The sequence below is a fragment of the Eretmochelys imbricata genome, chromosome 2 (assembly GCF_965152235.1).
Source record: "Eretmochelys imbricata isolate rEreImb1 chromosome 2, rEreImb1.hap1, whole genome shotgun sequence".
In the NCBI taxonomy this organism is placed as follows: Eukaryota; Metazoa; Chordata; order Testudines; family Cheloniidae; genus Eretmochelys; species Eretmochelys imbricata.
In genome coordinates, this window is record NC_135573.1 from 128190850 (window position 1) to 128209350 (window position 18501).

Below are 18501 nucleotides of genomic sequence, written 5' to 3' on the forward strand. Positions count from 1 at the left end.
AACTGCTTTGCGTTAGCCTTTTCAGGCCTCCGAATAACAAGATTAATAAAACACTGGATTACTTGTCAATCATATCAGGTGGAAAATATTTGAAGTAAAGGCTGCAGTATTTAATATGTAAGTGCTAATAGTATTAATCCCCTAGTCTACATGAAAAAAAAAAACATCCTCAAAGTTCTTAAACTGAAAAGTTAAGAACAAAAGTTAATCAGCTCAATGCACTTTTATTGTGTTTCTCATGTAATGTTTTGAAAGCAGCTACCTGCTACATTTGCAGCCCTCCCACTTGGTGAAGGTTGACAGAAACCCTTTATAGTCACGATATCAGCCATCAGTTGGGTGCACATGGGAAATAATCAGTTGCTTTCTTTGCTGTAAAGTACAGTGTGAAGTCAGTCACAGGCAAACGGAATGTTTTCAACTTACACTGTGTCTTTTCTGTTTACTTTGAGGATTTGGTGGATATGTGTGGAAGGGAGATGAACTACTGGAAATCACTTGGCTGCACTGCCAACTAAAGAGACATCAAAAGGTAATCCAGGAAAAGAACACTGTTGACCCCACAGCCATCTGGCTTGGAGGACAGACAGCAGTGGAGAACTATGATAATACAACCAGTGTTACTGCTACTGCTGCTCTGGATGTGCCTGCCACATCCCTGCTATGCAGAAATGCTGTTCAGAAGGACAACTGACCACCAACCGAAAGGCTTTGTGGCACGTGTATCAGGGAGTGATGGAAAAGCACTTCACCGACAGAAAAGGGGCTGGATGTGGAACCAGTTCTTCTTGCTGGAGGAATATACAGGCTCTGATTATCAATATGTAGGCAAGGTAGGTCTGTATTAAGGTTTGATATTTCTCCATTACATCCTTATATATTTGTCCTACTACTGTTCTCAAGTTACTACAATGACTTATTCTCCTAGCTGAATGGTTGGTTTTTCAGGCAACACTATACAAGTTGTTTATCTGCTCTATTGGCGATCTCTAAAAGTAATAATGCAAAGAGTTACTAAAAACTATTTAGGAACATACAAATGTCTGAAACAAGCTAAAGTGTATTTCACAAATTATTGTGTGATCTTCACAGCATTCCTACCACCACCAGCGACCTACTTTCTCTCCTATTTCTGAATCTCGTATTTTAAAATTCTTTCTAAAATTCTGTTTCATATTTTTTCTCTTTGAACTTTTTCAGTTTCATGCAAATGCATGTGGACTCCTATCCTCTGTCTGTACTCTTTGTACACAATTCTTTCAAACACAAAATGGCCTCCCTCCTCCAGTGCTCCCTTTGTCTTAATAAACTGCAGAGGACGAATGTCATTAACAAATGTGATGGAAAATAAATATGAGGAATGAAATTGTGAATTTAATGCTACTGACACCAAGAAAAGAATTCTGTATTTTTAAATTAAAGCATAAATTAATGGGCCACTTTCTGTGTTGACTGCTCTTGATGTACTCCGATTTTTTTTTTTTATGTCAGGATGGTTGTACTGAGTCTGCCAGTGCAGAACTTGGCCCAGTATTTCAGAGCCCCATGCTGAAGGAATAGATGGAATAACAAAAAAGTGAAGAATGGCAGCAGTTCTAGGGATGAAAAATGTTCAAATAACTAATTTTATTATAGGCAGCTACTAAAAGTAAAACAGCAACTTGCTCAACCAAAATCTTCCTGTCTTTCCCCCTTTCATCCAAAGCAATTGCTAATGAATCCTTATATAAATGCAAATTACTTGCCCAAAGTGAAAGTAATCAGCATAGTGCAGAGGCCATGCATGGAGCAGGTGCAAAAATGCATTGACTATGTTCTTTCTTTCTTCACCCTCTTTTGAATGAACTCCCATGGTTAATCAAAGACAAAACCAAGAGAGTTCCTACATTCCGTTGACTCTTTGCATTTTTTTGGGAGTCAGGCACTATAGCTCCCTTCTGACCAACTGGTTTCTCATATTTCCTTTCCTAGCTATTGGTTTCTCAGTTTACATGAAGTCGGAATTTGGTCCATTAAAATGGAGGCTCTCTCCTTCCTTTGACTGTACCACTAATCAGTAACTATTGTTTGAGAAAGCACCAGCTGAGGCCTTACATTTTTGCTTTTGTTAAACAACAAATGAACTGAGAAGCAACCAAAATGGAGATTTGTGTGATGTCTGTGGATGCCTGTTCTTAAAGATTTAATTACACATTACCCTGGGTAATATCCACATCATGTTTTGTTGACTTCCTCAGATTAAGGTTCATGACTCAAATAATCTCATGTCATACAATATAACATGCTGGATTATAAAGGTTTTATGAATTCAAATAGGCCAATTCTCTCTCTCTCAATATAAAATGTTGGGCTTTTGTGCTGCAGAATCCCATGACAAATTGAGCATCGTACAGCCATGCACAAACTTTGACAACACAGATTCAGTTATCTTCATTGACTTGGGTCCTGATGATACATGTGCAAAACTCAAAAGATTTAAACAACAGTCCTGCACTGGAATCAGCTGTGCCTGTATGGAGTCCTATTGATGTCACCGACAATCTGCACAGGTGCAGGTACCAATGAAAAACTGGGGCCTTACTTTGGGCTCAGAACCCCCAGAGTTTCATTTTGAGCCTCAGTCTCATGGAATCCAACACACAAAACAAAATTTCAGCTGATTTTAGTCCAAAACCACATTCTTAAGAACAATCCTATGAAATATAATAGGGGAGAAACCAATAGGGTTCTATGAGAGTTATTCTTGCAGACTTATATAATTTAATAGAGTGAGAATCCTTTCCATAGATTTTCCCAGCCATCCTATGAAATAATATAGCAGGTATGTATTTTTCTATTAAATTCTGTAGGGCTGTCTTATAAGAGCTTGTACATTATGTGCTTACATTAGAAACTACAAATAGGCTCAGGTTCCTTAACTTCCTTATTTTTCATTTTAATTTTTTGCAATCCTGGCCTTAGTATTGTGTTGCTATTAGGGCTGTTGACTAATCGCAGTTAACTCACACAATTAACTAAACAAAATTAATCCTGATTAATTGCGCTGTTAAACAATAGAATACCAATTGGAATTTATTAAATATTTTGGATGTTTTTCTACATTTTCAAATATATTGATTTCTGTTACAACACAGAATATGAAGTGTACAGTGCTCACTTTATATTATTATTTTTATTACAAATATTTGCACTGTAAACAAAAGAAATAGTATTTTTCAATTCACCTCATACAAGTACTGTAGTGCAATCTCTTTATCGTGAAAGTGTAACTTACAAATGTAGATTTTTTTTGTGATGTAACTGCACTCAGAAACAAAACAATGTAAAACTTTAGAGCCTACAGGTCCACTCAGTCCTACTTCTTTTTCAGTCAATCGCTAAGAAAATCAAGTTTGTTTGCATTTAAAGGAGATAATGCTGCCTGCTTCTTATTTATAATGTCATGTGAAAGTGAGAACACACGTTCACATGGTACTTTTGTAGCCAGCTTTGCAAGGTATTTACGTGCCAGATATGCTAGACATTCATATGCACCTTCAGGCTTTGGCCATCATTCCAGAGGACATACTTCCAGGCTGATGATGCTCATTAAAAAATAATGCATTAAGTAAATTTGTGACTGAACTCCTTGGGAGAGTACTGTATGTCTCCTGTTCTGTTTTACCCGCATTCTGCCACATATTTCATGTTATAGCAGTCTTGGATGATGACCCAGGGCATGTTTGTTTTAAGAACACTTTCACAGCAGATTTGACAAAATGCAAAGAAAGGTACCAATATGAGATTTCTAAAAATAGATACAGCACTCAACTCAAGGTTTAAGAATCTGAAGTGCTGTCCAAAATCTGAGAGGGACGAGGTGTAGACCATGTTTTCAGAATTCTTAAAAGGGCAACACTCAGATGCGGAAATGACAGAACCTGAACCATCAAAAAAGAAAAGCAACCTTCTGCTGGTGATATCTGACTCAGATGAGGAAAATGAACATATGTTGGTCTGCTCTGCTTTGGATCGTTAACGAGCAGAACCCGTCATCAGCATGGACGCATGTCCTCTGGAATGGTGGTTGAAGCATGAAAGGACATATAAATCTTTAATGCATCTGGCACGTAAACATCTTGCAACACCAGCTGCAACAGTGAATACCTATTCTCATGTGAATACCTATTCTCACTTTCAGGTGACATTGTAAACAAGAAGCAGGCAGCATTATCTCTGCAAATTGTAACCAAAATTATTTGGCATGAAGTAGGACTGAGTGGACTAGCAGCCTCTAAAGTTTTACGTTGTTTTATTTTTGAATTTAATTATTTTTGGTACATAATTCTACTTTTGTAAGTTCAACTTTCATGATAAAGTGATTGACAGTACTTGTATTTAGTGAATTGAAAAATACTATTTCTTTTATTTTTACTGTGCAAATATTTGTAATAAAAATAAATATAAAGTGAGCACTGTACACTTTGTATTCTATGTTGTAACTGAAATAAATATATTTGAAAATGTAGAAAACATCCAAAAAATTTAAATAAATGGTATTCTGTTTTTAACAGTGTGATTAATCACAATTATTTTTTTTAATTCCTTGAAAGCCCTAGTTGCTATATAAAAGCTTTACATAACTTTAGTCCTTTGTATGAAGTTGCAGACAAGTCCAGCTATATTTGCATTTAAAATACCCAGTTTAGGAGACAACTGTGCAGGGATCATTGGGTGGAAAAATGGGCCTTCCAGACAGAATTTGTGCTTTTAAATTATACAGTACATTAAAACCCTTACATACTATAGTAATGGAAACTGACCAGATTGATACGGGATGTAACATTTTCAAAAATGCCTACGTCCCATTTTCAAATGTGACGTATATAAATAACGATATTGTGGAAAAATTTACCCTGATTCAAGTCTTGCATCCCATACTTATGTGGTTCATTCAGCTGAAGACAGTAGAACTATTCATATAATTATAAGTATTGCAGGACTGGGCTCATAATATCTAGAAATGTCAGTTCAAAATATTTACAACAGACATCTAATTTTTGCCAGGAAATAGGCAGAAAAATGAGTTGTAAATGGACCAAGGGATAATGAGGTAGTGGCACTCAAAGAAGGAAGCAGTATGTTTCTTCCTCATTAACACCCAAAGAGTATGGTGCTGAGAGGTGGTAAAATTCTCAGGACAGACAGTAGCTTATTTGTAAGTGGAACTTAGTGTTAATAATCAAGATTCTGATTAACACCTTGTAGTTGGTAGCTCAGTTGGTTTATTATAATTTTTTTAGTCCCAGTTTCTATTAAAATTCACTTACAAAGTACTTTATTTTGGGAAATTATGTGGGGAAGGACATTCCTAGTAATTTCATTAAATATTTATTTCCCTTTTAGTTCTCTAATGAAGCATCATTGTTGCATCTATGGCTGAAAGATTAAAGTTCATGAAAAAAAGAAGTGAAAATAATTATAATAGCCCTTTTTTCTTTAAAGGTTGGGGAATATACTGAATGCAAACTGACATTTTTTTTCTGAGGGAGGCAACACTTATTAAAATTTCCAGGAACTGTTAGTGGGAAGAAGGAGTTCAAGAATGACAGAAACTTAAATCTGATTAAATTGCCTTTGTCAGCCATTTATTATTTATTTCTCTGTGTGGATGTAGTTTCAATGCTGACCTTTAAAGACTATTATTTATTTCTTGTACTTACAGGAGCACCCAAAATGTGCTGGGTGCTATGCAGACTTTTTTTTTATATTTATTTCTGTTTATAATACATCTTTCATGCAACCTCAAGGCACTCTTGCCATGAATTAAAAACACAATTGCATAGCCAAGCCAGCAGCACGTCCTCATTCCAAACAGAACATACATGATTGGTAATGAAAACAGTTCTGCACAATGCCCCACCTCACTCACAAAGAGCACCCATCATAATATTCTTACCTCCCAAAAGGCCTGAGGAAATAAACAGGCCTGCAGCATACCTGAAGACCAAAGGTTCTGGACTATTGCAGATAAAAGTGTGGAGTAAATTTAAAAGTTAAGAGCACCTAAAAGAGAGAGTCTTGCTAGCAATTCCCTCTTTTCTACATAGAGGCATTTTCAGTTCTGGCACCTCCACCATTTTCATTTCTGCCACTAGAACTATGGCAGTATAGCATTAAGGTGGAGAGGGAGAAAGGGACACGATCCTTGCTCTGAGGTGTTCACAACTGGAGATGACAAGCCGCGTATTGAGTTGGGGGAGAGGGATAAAATACAAACAATCAAACTTTAAAAAAAAATGTCTATTGTCCCCCACTGCCCCTTATCTGAGCATTGTTAGTTGTCAGTGTTCTTCTGGGCACAATAGTAGAAATGGGTCTTGTGGAGGGATTTGAAGAGGAAGACAATAATGGCCTTATGGGCTAGTTCAGGAAGAATTTCCCATAGTGTAAGGAAAGTGACAAAGGTGGTTGTGAGGGGAGATTCAAACAGCTTATTGAGGCTGGCTGAAGGATCAGAGCAAGAAAAGGTAAAATGGTAATAGACAAGAGAAAATAAGTAGAGAGGGGCAGAATTGAGAAGAGGTTTGAAGGGCAATTAAAGATAAGGAAGGATAAATCCAGTCTGCACATTCAGAACATCCCACCCGAAAGGCAGTGGAAATATATCAAAGTATATTTCTGAAAAGCCACCTTCTACATCAGATGCATCCTATGGTGCTTTACAGAGCCAACCACCCTATAAAGAACAGAACAACAAAAAAGTGTCATTATTTAACACCTGTTTCTAAAACACAAACAGAGAATAAACAGTTCAGATCTCTTTTTGAAGCCTTCACCTTTTATAAAGTTCATACATTCATATCTGCCTTCCAAGGTTCATGGCTGAGGCTGGGAAGAGGAATGAAGCCTTATTTCTTAAATACATTTTACTCCTCTTTATTGTGGTAGAGCCCAAAGATCGCCCAAAATGGGTCTCTATGGTGCTAGCCACTATACAAACAGAGTAGCCGACAGTTCCTGCCCTGAAATGTTTGCAATCTAAATAGACCAGACAGACACAGGATGGGAGAAGGGGTAGAATGAACAAGCAGACTGAACAATGTGATGTTCCACAATATTGTGTGTGTGTTGGGTTAGTTAGGAGGTGCTAAAGAAAAGGGAAGGGAGATGGGAAGTTGAAGAAAAGAAAGATGAGGGTACGAGGGGCAGGTGTGGACTGAAGCTGAGATGAAGACGTTGTGAGGGAGTAGGTTGGAGCAAACGGTCAGTCAGCTGAATGGCAGAGACAGTCCAGTCAATGCCGTAGAAAGTTCTCCGAGTGTCTGAAGCTGCTTCTGCTGCTGGAGTCTCTGGCTGGTTCCTCTTTGCAGTTTTCCCCCAAGGCCACATAGAAAGGGGAGACACCCCTTGGGTCCTAGTTTCCCCAGAGTTTGTGTGGAGTGGGGTCAGGAGGTCAGGATGTGAAGAGGAATGTAAGATTGAAACAAATCATTCAATTAAAATTGGCCAAGAATGTAGGAAAAATGTTTGCCAAGGGCAGAATGTCAAAGTCAAAGTAAGTGCTTAACATAAGCTAATTAAATGCCATTAATATAAGGACTGCAGCAGTGAGATGCTCAGCAGAAATGCAGACTCTGAAGTACCAGATTCTTCATGACTGTGATATCAAAGCTGTTAGCTTCCTAAACTCATGGGTGAAATTCTCTGTGGTAAATCACATCTCTTAGCATGCACCCATATCTCTAGCAACTGCGAGAGAGCCTGAAGACTGCTGAATATCATAACATCCAATGAAACCATTCCAACCCATGAGTGAAGTTCAGAATGCAGTTTGCACATTGCTTGTTTTGTGGCCTTTATTATTATTTAAGCCAGTTCCAGAAAATACAACTGGAAGAATGTTATAGGAATGTAGCCTAGATTATCATGAGCAAGTTACAGGATATGCCTAACTCAGTAGGAACCAAAATGTCACCAATTAATGTTAAGAAAGCAGATATTCAAGTATATTTGTGACCTGCTGAGATAGACACAACAGCTCTGAATATATTGCAGTAATTCTGGGGTTTTACTAAATAATATATGAAGTGACTTATTTTTTTTAACAAAGGATATTTAAAAAAAAAAAAAAAAAACCCTCAATAATTGTGTTGTTTTTTTTCCAGTAACATTGTACTACATATTGTAAGTTCTCTGGGGAAGGGTTAGGCCTTCCTTTATTTGTATGGTGTCTAGCACCTTGTGGGTGCTAGTTGAAATGGATAGTGAAGGTGATACTACACCGTGGTTTATTTATGACAAAGCTATATTTTTGTTTCCATTATCAAACACTATCCTTTCTGGAAAACTAGAGAACATTAGACCCAGAAAAGGAAGGCATTATAGGAAGATACGATTTATATACGGATTGTAGAATCTATTGGAATATCTTCGTAATGCTATCATAGGAGATAATAGCCTACAACAAAGCAACTTTTCATAATTCCAGAGAGGTGACTCAGAGATTGAGCCAATTGAAGTTTAAAATTCTAACAGACACAAGGACATTTTATCTAGATTTTTTGCCTTATAATAATGATTAAGAATTCTATTCTGTTTTAGCCGTGGTGAAAGGGCAATATGACCTTAACATAGCCTCTTAATGTACCCAAAGACTGATTCCTACTTTATTTCCTCCTTTGTTTTAATGCCAGGTGCAATTTATTTATTTATTTATTTTTAAGGAAGAGGTGCTGTTACAAGACCTGAGTCATTTTCAAGCTTGTTCTACAAAATTGGATTAATCCTAAATATACCTGATGAAAAAAATAATGACTTTTTCTTACAGAAACAAAAGTAGTGTTCTAACAATTCTCATCTTAAGGAAGTACCTTTGTGTGTCAAGAATATCATAATTCACACTCGTACTCAAAGATAGGTCTCTCTTTCCCCTCCCCCAAACTTGGTGTGTGTGTGTGTGTGTGTGTGTGTGTGTGTGTGTACTGAACAGATCTATGTCACCTGTAACAACTTTTCCCCAGCACACTACAACCTGTTCACAGTAATTAAGTGTATGGGAACACCAATAGTGAATGTTCTGAAATGATTTGAAAAACTCTTCGTTTTTTTCTGCTATTATATGTACACTGTATCACAAAAGATAAATTAACATACAGAGAAGAATGCATAGGGGAAAACATTACAGCTACTGGTTCAGGACAGGAGCTTTTCCTGTGTTTCAACTTAATTATGCAATTAGTTTAACTTCATAAAGTTGTGGTGGCTAAATATTTTACAGTGGGTAAGTGGACTATAATTTCATCTCTACAGGTGTGAGTTCACATCTTGTTCAAGTCTCAAGTGAAGATGAGTCTAATCCTAGTTCTCCTTTGTAGAACAAAAAGCTACCAGATAGATTGACACTTGGCAGTTTCTTCCTGAGAGGAATGAAAGAATGGAATGATGCAGCTGTTGTAATTGGTACTGTAAGGCATTAGTGGGAGTTTTTCTGGCAGACTTACAGTTTGATGCTTGGTTTAACCATTGCTATTAATCTGTCCTTTTCTTATATCAGCACTAATGCCATTCACAAATGTAGAAGGAAAGCAAATCACTTACAACTTCAATTAGTTTACATTAAAGGAGTGCACAGAATAGGATGTAGTTTGCTGGAATAAATCTTACAGTACTTTTTATCCTACTTCTGCTGAATAGAATTAACAATTAGTTAAAGATGAAGTTTAAGAAGTTTCCAGTTTAACATGATTTAACCTGAGTAGGTATTGAAAATATTTTTGTTTCATATATTAATAAATTGATGCCCTCCGATTTTGAGACAAAGTGTTGAAAGGCACATCCTGTCTGCCCCTGAATTTATGAGACAGACTTTGCAGCACAAAATAGAATACTTAGCTCTTTATTCTATTCTCTTCATGTGTAGATGGTAGCTGGTGTTATAGGATCACATAGAATACTCATAATCCAGGAAACTCTACTCGGTTGTGTATGTCTCCCAGAAGGGCTATCCAAAACAATCTGGTTTTGCTTCATGAATTCCCACATGCAAAATTTGAAAATTTGGTGAATTTAGTTAAGGGTGAAATTTCACCTTTTTAGGCATGGTGTTTCTTACCAAAAATAAATACATACATACATAAAGGAAAAGGACAGAAGCAAACCTTGGATCAAATTGAAATTTTTCAAAAAATTATGTTAGGCAAAAACTTGCTTATTTTTCCTTCGGAAAAAATAACTGTGGTTTCCCCTCTCCCTTCACTTTTGAGGAAAAACATGAACATTTTAATGCAATACCTCAATTTTTGGATTTTCTCCCCCATCACTTTACTGCACATTTTTTCCACCCAGTTCTACATATCTCACACAACCAGTCACCACTCGGGTCACTGGAGATTACCCATGTGAGTAAAATGAGCAGGATTTGGCCCAACACCTCCAGTGCATTAGTTATGGCACAAATTGGAATGTTTATATACTCAATATATGACACAAGAAAATCTGACTAGGCCAGTAGATAGGGTTACTAACGTACTTCAAAAATAAGGGGCTGTTTTCCAAGAACCCCTGCCCTACCTCTCCGCCTATTACTATTAATATTAATATTTTATGTATTATTAATTAATTAATAATCAGTATTCATCTACAATTGCTACGGGGATTTCCTGCTGCTTTTTGCAGCACTCAGCAACTCCCAACCTTGTTGTACAGAGGTGGAAAAATAAGGGTCGTCCCTTGTAATAAAGGACTGTTGACAACCCTACCAGTAGTTATGCAAGAATAGAAAGTGTTATGTTTCATGGCATAACACAGAGAAGTTAGATAAAACACAGAATTCGCTTGTTGGAAGGTTGCAACATAACACTACTTTATTTGTTAGAAATAAAAATGATAAAGTGCAAGAACCCATAAACAGAGAGAGACAAGGCAGGCTCTCCCTAAAACATAAAGACAAAATTCACCCCACCTTACCCTAGGCTGTCTACCAGTTAACTGACTCCTAGGCCCAGATTGCACACTTTCCTGCAGAGCTCCTTAGCCTGCAAGCAGGAGCAGGAAACCCCCCCAAATTTAAAATGACAGCTTGTAATTTTCACAATTTTCAATACACCACAAAAGAAGCAAGAATCAGTAAACAGAATATCACAGAGTAGAAGTGACAGCGTGTGCAAGAAGGGGGAATGTAACAGTAGTATAAAAAAAGAACAGGAGTACTTGTGGCACCTTAGAGACTAACACATTTATGAGAGCATAAGCTTTCGTGAGCTACAGCTCACTTCATCGGATGCATAGAATGGAACATATAGTAAGATAGATAGATATATACATACAGATAAGTTGGAAGTTACCATACAAACTGTGAGAGGCTAATTAGTTAAGATGAGCTATTATCAGCAGGACAAATCAAACAAACAAACAAACAAACAAAAAACTTTTGTAGTGATAATCAAGATGGCCCATTGAGACAGTTGGCAAGAAGGTGTGAGGATACTTAACATGGGGAAATAGATTCAATATGTGTAATGACCCAGTCTCTATTCAAACCCAAGTTAATGGTATCTACTTCCCTATAAAAAGAAAAGGAGTACTTGTGGCACCTTAGAGACGAATACATTTATTTGATCATAAGCTTTCGTGAGCGACAAACTTCATCGGATGCATTCAGTGGAAAATACTGTGGGGAGATTTATATATACATAGAGAACATGAAACAATGAGTGTTACCATACACACTGTAACAAGAGTGATCATTTAAGGTGAGCTATTACCAGCAGGAGAGCGGGGCGGGGGGGGACCTTTTGTAGTAATAATCAAGGTAGGCCATTTCAGTTGACAGTTGACAGGTACCTCTGAGGAACAGTGGGGGGTGGCGGGGAATAAACATGTGGAAATAGTTTTACTTTGTGTAATGACCCATCCACTCCCAGTCTTTATTCAAGCCTAAATTAATTGTATCCAGTTTGCAAATTAATTCCAATTCAGCAGTCTCTCGTTGGAGTCTGTTTTTGAAGTTTTTTTGTTGAAGAATTGTCACTTTTAGGTCTGTAATCGAGTGACCAGAGAGATTGAAGTGTTCTCCGACTGGTTTTTGAATATTATAATTCTTGACATCTGATTTGTGTCCATTTATTCTTTTACGTAGAGACTGTCCAGTTTGACCAATGTACATGGCAGACGGGCATTGCTGGCATATGATGGCATATATCACATTGGTAGATGTGTAGGTGAACGAGCCTCTGATAGTGTGGATGATGTGGTTAGGTCCTATGATGATGTCCCCTGAATAGATATGTGGACACAGTTGGCAACGGGTTTTGTTGCAAGGATAAGTTCCTGGGTTAGTGGTTCTGTTGTGTGGTGTGTGGTTGCTGGTGAGTATTTGATTCAGGTTGGGGGGCTGTCTGTAAGCAAGGACTGGCCTGTCTCCCAAGATCTGTGAGAGTGATGGGTTATCCTTCAGCATAGGTTGTAGATCCTTGATGATGCGTTGGAGAGGTTTTATTTGGGGGCTGAAGGTGATGGCTAGTGACATTCTGTTATTTTCTTTGTTGGGCCTGTCCTGTAGTAGGTGACTTCTGGGTACTCTTCTGGCTCTGTCAATCTGTTTCTTCACTTCAGCAGGTGGGTACTGTAGTTGTAAGAATGCTTGATAGAGATCTTGAAGGTGTTTGTCTCTGTCTGAGGGGTTGGAGCAAATGCGGTTGTATCGTACAGCTTGGCTGTAGACAATGGACCGTGTGGTGTGGTCTGGATGAAAGCTGGAGGCATGTAGGTAGGAATAGCGGTCAGTAGGTTTCTGGTATAGGGTAGTGTTTATGTGACCATGGTTTATTAGCACCGTAGTGTCCGGGAAGTGAATCTCTTGTGTGGACTGGTCCAGGCTGAGGTTGATGTTGGGATGGAAATTGTTGAAATCATGGTGGAATTCCTCAAGGGCTTCTTTTCCATGGGTCCTGATGATGAAGATGTCATCAGTGTAGCGCAAGTAGAGTAGGGGCATTAGGGGATGAGAGCTGAGGAAGCGTTGTTATAAAAATAAAAATAAAAATGCCATAAAAATGTTGGCATACTGTGGGGCCATGTGGGTACCCATAGCAGTGCTGCTGATTTAAAGGTATACATTGTCCCCAAATGTGAAATAGTTATGGGTGAGGCCAAAGTCACAAAGTTCAGCCCCCAGGTTTGCCGTGACATTATCGGCGGTTGGAATATGAACAAGAGGCTGCTAGGCAGCTCTCCAACACCACTTTCTACAAGCCATTACCCTCTGATCCCACTGAGGGTCACCAAAAGAAACTACACTATTTGCTCAAGAAACTCCCTGATTCTATTCCCCCGAAAATGCAGGATTGTTACCAATGGTTTATTTTTCAGAGCTTTGTCCAGTCTTATTTTAAATGGCATGTGTGTCCACTATTCGCTTTTGTAAGCTGTGCCACAGCCTACTAGAGTTACCGTAATAATTTCTTAACTTGTTTGTCTTCAGTCTGTTAATCAGTGGTATAGGGAAAACAGTGCTCCAATATCATTTGACCAATGTTGTTCTAATAAAACAGCCAAATATTTGATATCTTGCAGTAATGATCTCAAAGAAAGATAAAACACTAAATAGAGCTCTGTACACATGCTAAATGAAACAGAAACCATACAAATGATCTCCTGCAAAACTCTTTTCAGATACACCATTAACTTTGGCAGAAATCTGCAAAACTTCTAGTTGCATCCAAAACTAGGCAACTTTACATGACACTAGATTTCATTTCAGCCGATTGTCTGCCATGAGACTCCCACGAGTCTGCCCAGACTCCTCCTTTGCTTTCACCAGTATTCTGGGAGGAGAAACCTAGGGTTCTCCTTTAGCTGTCCCCAACAAGCACACATGTGGTGTCATCAGGGATGATTGGCTATCCTGCACTCCTTTTTTTATATATATATCGACTGTAAGCCAACTCCCACATAAATCTATTGGACCTATATTAAGAAGAGTGGATGGTATACTACTTCACTATGCACCTGGAAAAGTAGGATAGGGAACAGGCTGCTGCTGAAGAGCTAGGAGGGAAGGGAGGACACTCAACCAAATGCTGTAGGGAAGGTGGCTAGAAGGCTAATAGACTTTCTCCCAGAAGGCAACTTAGTATAAGGGAGAAACTCTGAGCTGCTAGGTTGGGGGCACAAAGTTTCCTTACATTTAACTTAGGTTGTCTGGAAGTTTGGATGGATTAGTTCTCAGTGCAAGACCAATCTTAGAGATCTTCTAAATGCCATAGACCCCTTAAGGGCTGTTATTCTGGCATCTGATTGCTTTCTGGCCCTGCATTCTCTATATCTGAAGACCATTTAGGCACTTAACCTAGTGCAAAACATTCACAAGCACTAGTACAGTCTTCACAAACTCAGTTTCCTCCTCTCTTCCATCAGTCTGCCAGAATAAGAACATAGGAATGGCCATACTGGGACAGACCAATGGTACATCTCACCCAGTATCCAGTCTTCTGACACTGGAGGGTGCCAGATGCTTCAGGGACAATGAACAGAATAGGGCAATTATTGAGTGATCTATTCCCTGTCATCCATTCCCAGCTTCTGGCAGAGAGGTTCAGGGACACCCAGAGCATGGAGTTGCATCCCTGACCATCTTGGCTAATAGCCATTGATGGACCTATTCTCCTTGAACTTTATCTAATTCTTTTTTTTTTAACACAGTTATAATTTTAGCCTTCACAAGATCCCCTGGCACTGAGTTCCACAGGATGACAGTGTCTTATATGAAGAAGTACTTCCTTTTTGTTTGTTTTAAACCTTCTGACTATTAATTTCATTGGATGGCACCTGGTTCCTGTGTTATGTGAAGGGGTAAATAACATTTCCTTAATCACTTTTTTCCATACCACTCATGGGTTTATAAAAATCTGTCATATTCCCCAGCCCCTTAGTTGGCTCTCTTCTAAAATGATCAATCCCAGTCTTTATAATCTCTATTCATATGGAAGCTGTTCCATACCCCTAATCATTTTTGTTGTGGTTCTCTGCACCTTTTCCTGTTCTAATATATCTTTTTGAGATAGAGTGACCATGGATTTATATAGTGGCATTATCTTAACATTCTGTTAGCTTTTTTAAGTGCCACTGCACAGTGAGCAGATATTTTCAGAGAATTATCGACATTGACTCCAACATCTCTTTCTTGACTGGTGGGAGCTCATTTAGGCCCCATCACTTTTTTTGTGTAGTTGGGATTATGTTTTCCGATGCACATTACTTTGCATTTATCAACATTTAATTTAATTTGCTATTTTCTTACCCAGTCACCCAGTTTTGTGAGATCCCTTTGTAACTCTTCACAGTCAGCTTTATACTTAACTGTCTTGAATAATTTTGTATCCTCTACAGACTTTGCACCTGCACCATTAACCCCCCTTTCCAGATTATTTATCAATACTTGAATAGAACTAAACCAAGTACAGATTCTTGGGGAACCCCACTATTTATCTTTCTCCACTGTGAAAACTGACTGTTTATACTACCTTTTGTTTGTTATATTTTAACCAGTTACTAATCCATTAGAGGGCCTTCCCATTTTATGCCATGACTACTTACTTTGCTTAAGAGCCTTTGGTGCATGACCTTGTCCAAAGGCTTTCTGAAAGTCCAAGCACACTATAGACTAGGTCACCCTTGTGCAGATGTCTGTTGATCCCCTCAAACAAATTCTAATAGATTGACTCTTCCCCAACATATCATATTCATCTGTGTCTAATAATTCTGTTCTTTACTGTAGTTTCAACCAATGCGTGTGATACTGAATTTAGGCTTAACAGTCTGTAGTTGCCAAGATCACCTCTGGAGCCTTTTTTTAAAAAGCTGCATTACTTTAGCTATCCTCCAGTTATCTGGTACAGAGGCTGATTTAAGCAATAGGTTACACACCACAGTGAATAGTTCTCCAATTTTATATTTGAGTTCCTTCAGAACCCTTGGGTGAATACCATCTTATCCTGGTGACTTATTACTGTTTAGTTTATAAATTTGTTTCAAAAGCTGTTCTACTGTCACTGGGACAGTTCCTCAGATTTATCACCTAAAAAGAATGGCTCAGGTGTGGGAATCTCCCTCACATCTTCAGCAATGAAGCCCGATGCAAAGAATTCATTTAAGTTCTCCACAATGGCCTTGTCTTCTTTCAGTGCTCCTTTAGTACTTTGATCACACGATGGCCCCGCTAATTGTTTGGCAGACTTCCTTCATGGCCTGGATCAATATTAAAAGCTTACGGCACCCTACATGATTGATCGATTCAGATTCAGGAAGTGTAATTGGGTTATATAGGGAATTGTTTGTTTTGATGGGTAGGTGAGGGACAGTTTATTTAAACTGATTTTACCTTTAAATTTTGTATGTTTTTTATACTGTATATGCACTTGGAGTGCAAGCCATTGTTTGTTTGTTTTGTTTTAAAGAAAGCAAGCAATAGATTCTGAGCACCTTGCAGGATCAGATACTGAAATTCTAAACTATAGGCAGGATCTGTCTGAGAGTGTGAGATCTTGGGGATACACATACTATGGTGATGAGCACAGTGTAAATGATAGGTGGTTTTAGTTGAACTGCAAAGACGTTTTCAGTGGTAGAGATGTTAATGACATAGTAAGCTACCTACTGAATATAGAATTGTGTATGTTAGTAAATTAACTGATAATGAAATACAGAAGTTGACATAGTCACACTAACTGTTACTCTAGGGTTTCTGCCATTTGCCTCTTTCATCCCTATAAGAAAACTATTTTAAAATGTTCTAAAATTTTCCTTCATAACCAACCAGTAGCATTGATCTGACATTGCAGCATCTCATTTCTAAATGAGACGATCAGTTCAGTCTAGTGCCAGCACAAAAATGTAATTCCATTGATCAGCTGGCAGGGAGATTTAGAGTGAAGACTCTGTGTAGATAGTGGCACCCGTCCACCAGACATACAAGAGAATTAATCATCAGTGAAATGTACTTAGCTACCATCATGCTAGGGGCTTGCAATCCTGTTGGGTGGTTTCCAACCAAGGACTTTTAAATGATAATGTGTTTCTATAGGCTAGCTTTTCTTTCCTTTAGGAAAGAAAGAAGTCTGTGTGAAAAAATATTCGTATTTTAAACTAGTGTCTTAAGAAATATTTTTTCTTTCTTTTTAAAGTGATGTCTGCCTGTCACAAAAGGATTTTCTAACAAGTAAAAAAACTGATTAAATTGAGGTGATATGTATTCGTAGCTGTAGCTATGGAAAAGCAGAGTCCACTTCATCACAATACAGTCATTCACTCCAGGAATTAAAAGCATAATAAAAAAGGAAGCTTCAGAAATGTTCGACATATACCTTGTTTGAAGTTATAAATGTATAAATAGCTGAAAACCGTGCAGTTTCAACAGCAATTTAAAGTCTGGCGCTTTAGGGGTATTTCTTTTATCAAATGCAGATGACCTTTTAAAAACCCTATATACACAGATAACAATGAGGAGTGGAGAGTGTTGGTAATGGAAAATCAGTCACTTACAATAAAATACCCATGATGGGGATGGGATATGTCTAAAAAGTAAAACATGACTGTCTATCTTTTTAAAATGTGTATCTGCTGAAAGTCTTGTCTTATTATTATATCGGAATTTTTGTCTGTGAAGCTGATAAAAAATGTTTAAACCTAAAATTCTGTATTAAACAGTTCCCTCATGTTTTTTGAGTTAATATATAATTTAGGTTCAAATTATTTTTTGTCCTAAGTGGACAGGGGAACATTGTTCTTCTGAATAAACACACACAACAACCCACCCACCCCTGTTCCCCACTAATGTTGCTGTTGGTTCATGTGTCTCACCCTAGAGTATTTTCCCAGTCTTGATTGTTTTCATGCCTCATTTTTTAGGAGGTTAAAGGAGGAGTCACTCCTCAGTGCAGGGCATTTTGTGCATCATACGCTCCCTGTTTTGCCCTTTGTCAGTTTTAAATATGCAGCCTCAATCCAGTTTCTGTGTCCTTAGGTTTGAGAATGACATCCATCTGAGAGAATGGGAGTGAGACCTGTCATGGTCAAGAGACTAATGGCTTGAACTTGCATGCTGATGAGCAAATCCTGTAGGTACTGTGCTACCTCCAGCTCCCATTGACTTCAGGGAGCTTAGCTGTTTCCAGGATTAGGCCTGAAATTTTTGGAAAATTCAGAAAATGCTAGAAGAGAGAAGAGATGAGAATGGACAAGAAACAGGCGGGAGGCCCCACCCACAAATCCTGTTCATCCCCTCGCTTCATCTCTTGCCCCTATGCTCCAAAGGCAGAAGATCAACAGAAGGTCAGAGGCATTTATATAGAAGCCCCATATGCTGCATGAGCTTATACTTCAGCAGCTAACTCCCCCACTCTGCCAGTGCAGCTGCTTGACCAAGACTCACCCTCAAAAGATTTTGCTTCATAGAAAGGGCTCTGTTGGAAAGGCAGTATGGACCCAGACTCCTATTACTTTTGCTTGGGTCATCTACATAGG

General features: G+C 38.2%; 1 protein-coding gene across 1 annotated transcript in view; it reads left to right on the top strand.

Moving 5' to 3' along the window:
• Positions 1–602: 602 nt before the first annotated feature.
• LOC144260509 (cadherin-10) overlaps positions 603–18501 on the top strand; it is a 94850-nt gene continuing 76951 nt past the window's right edge. The window contains exon 1 of the mRNA XM_077809157.1: positions 603–833. Coding sequence (XP_077665283.1) covers positions 603–833 — 231 coding nt within the window. The remainder of the gene's footprint in view (positions 834–18501) is intronic.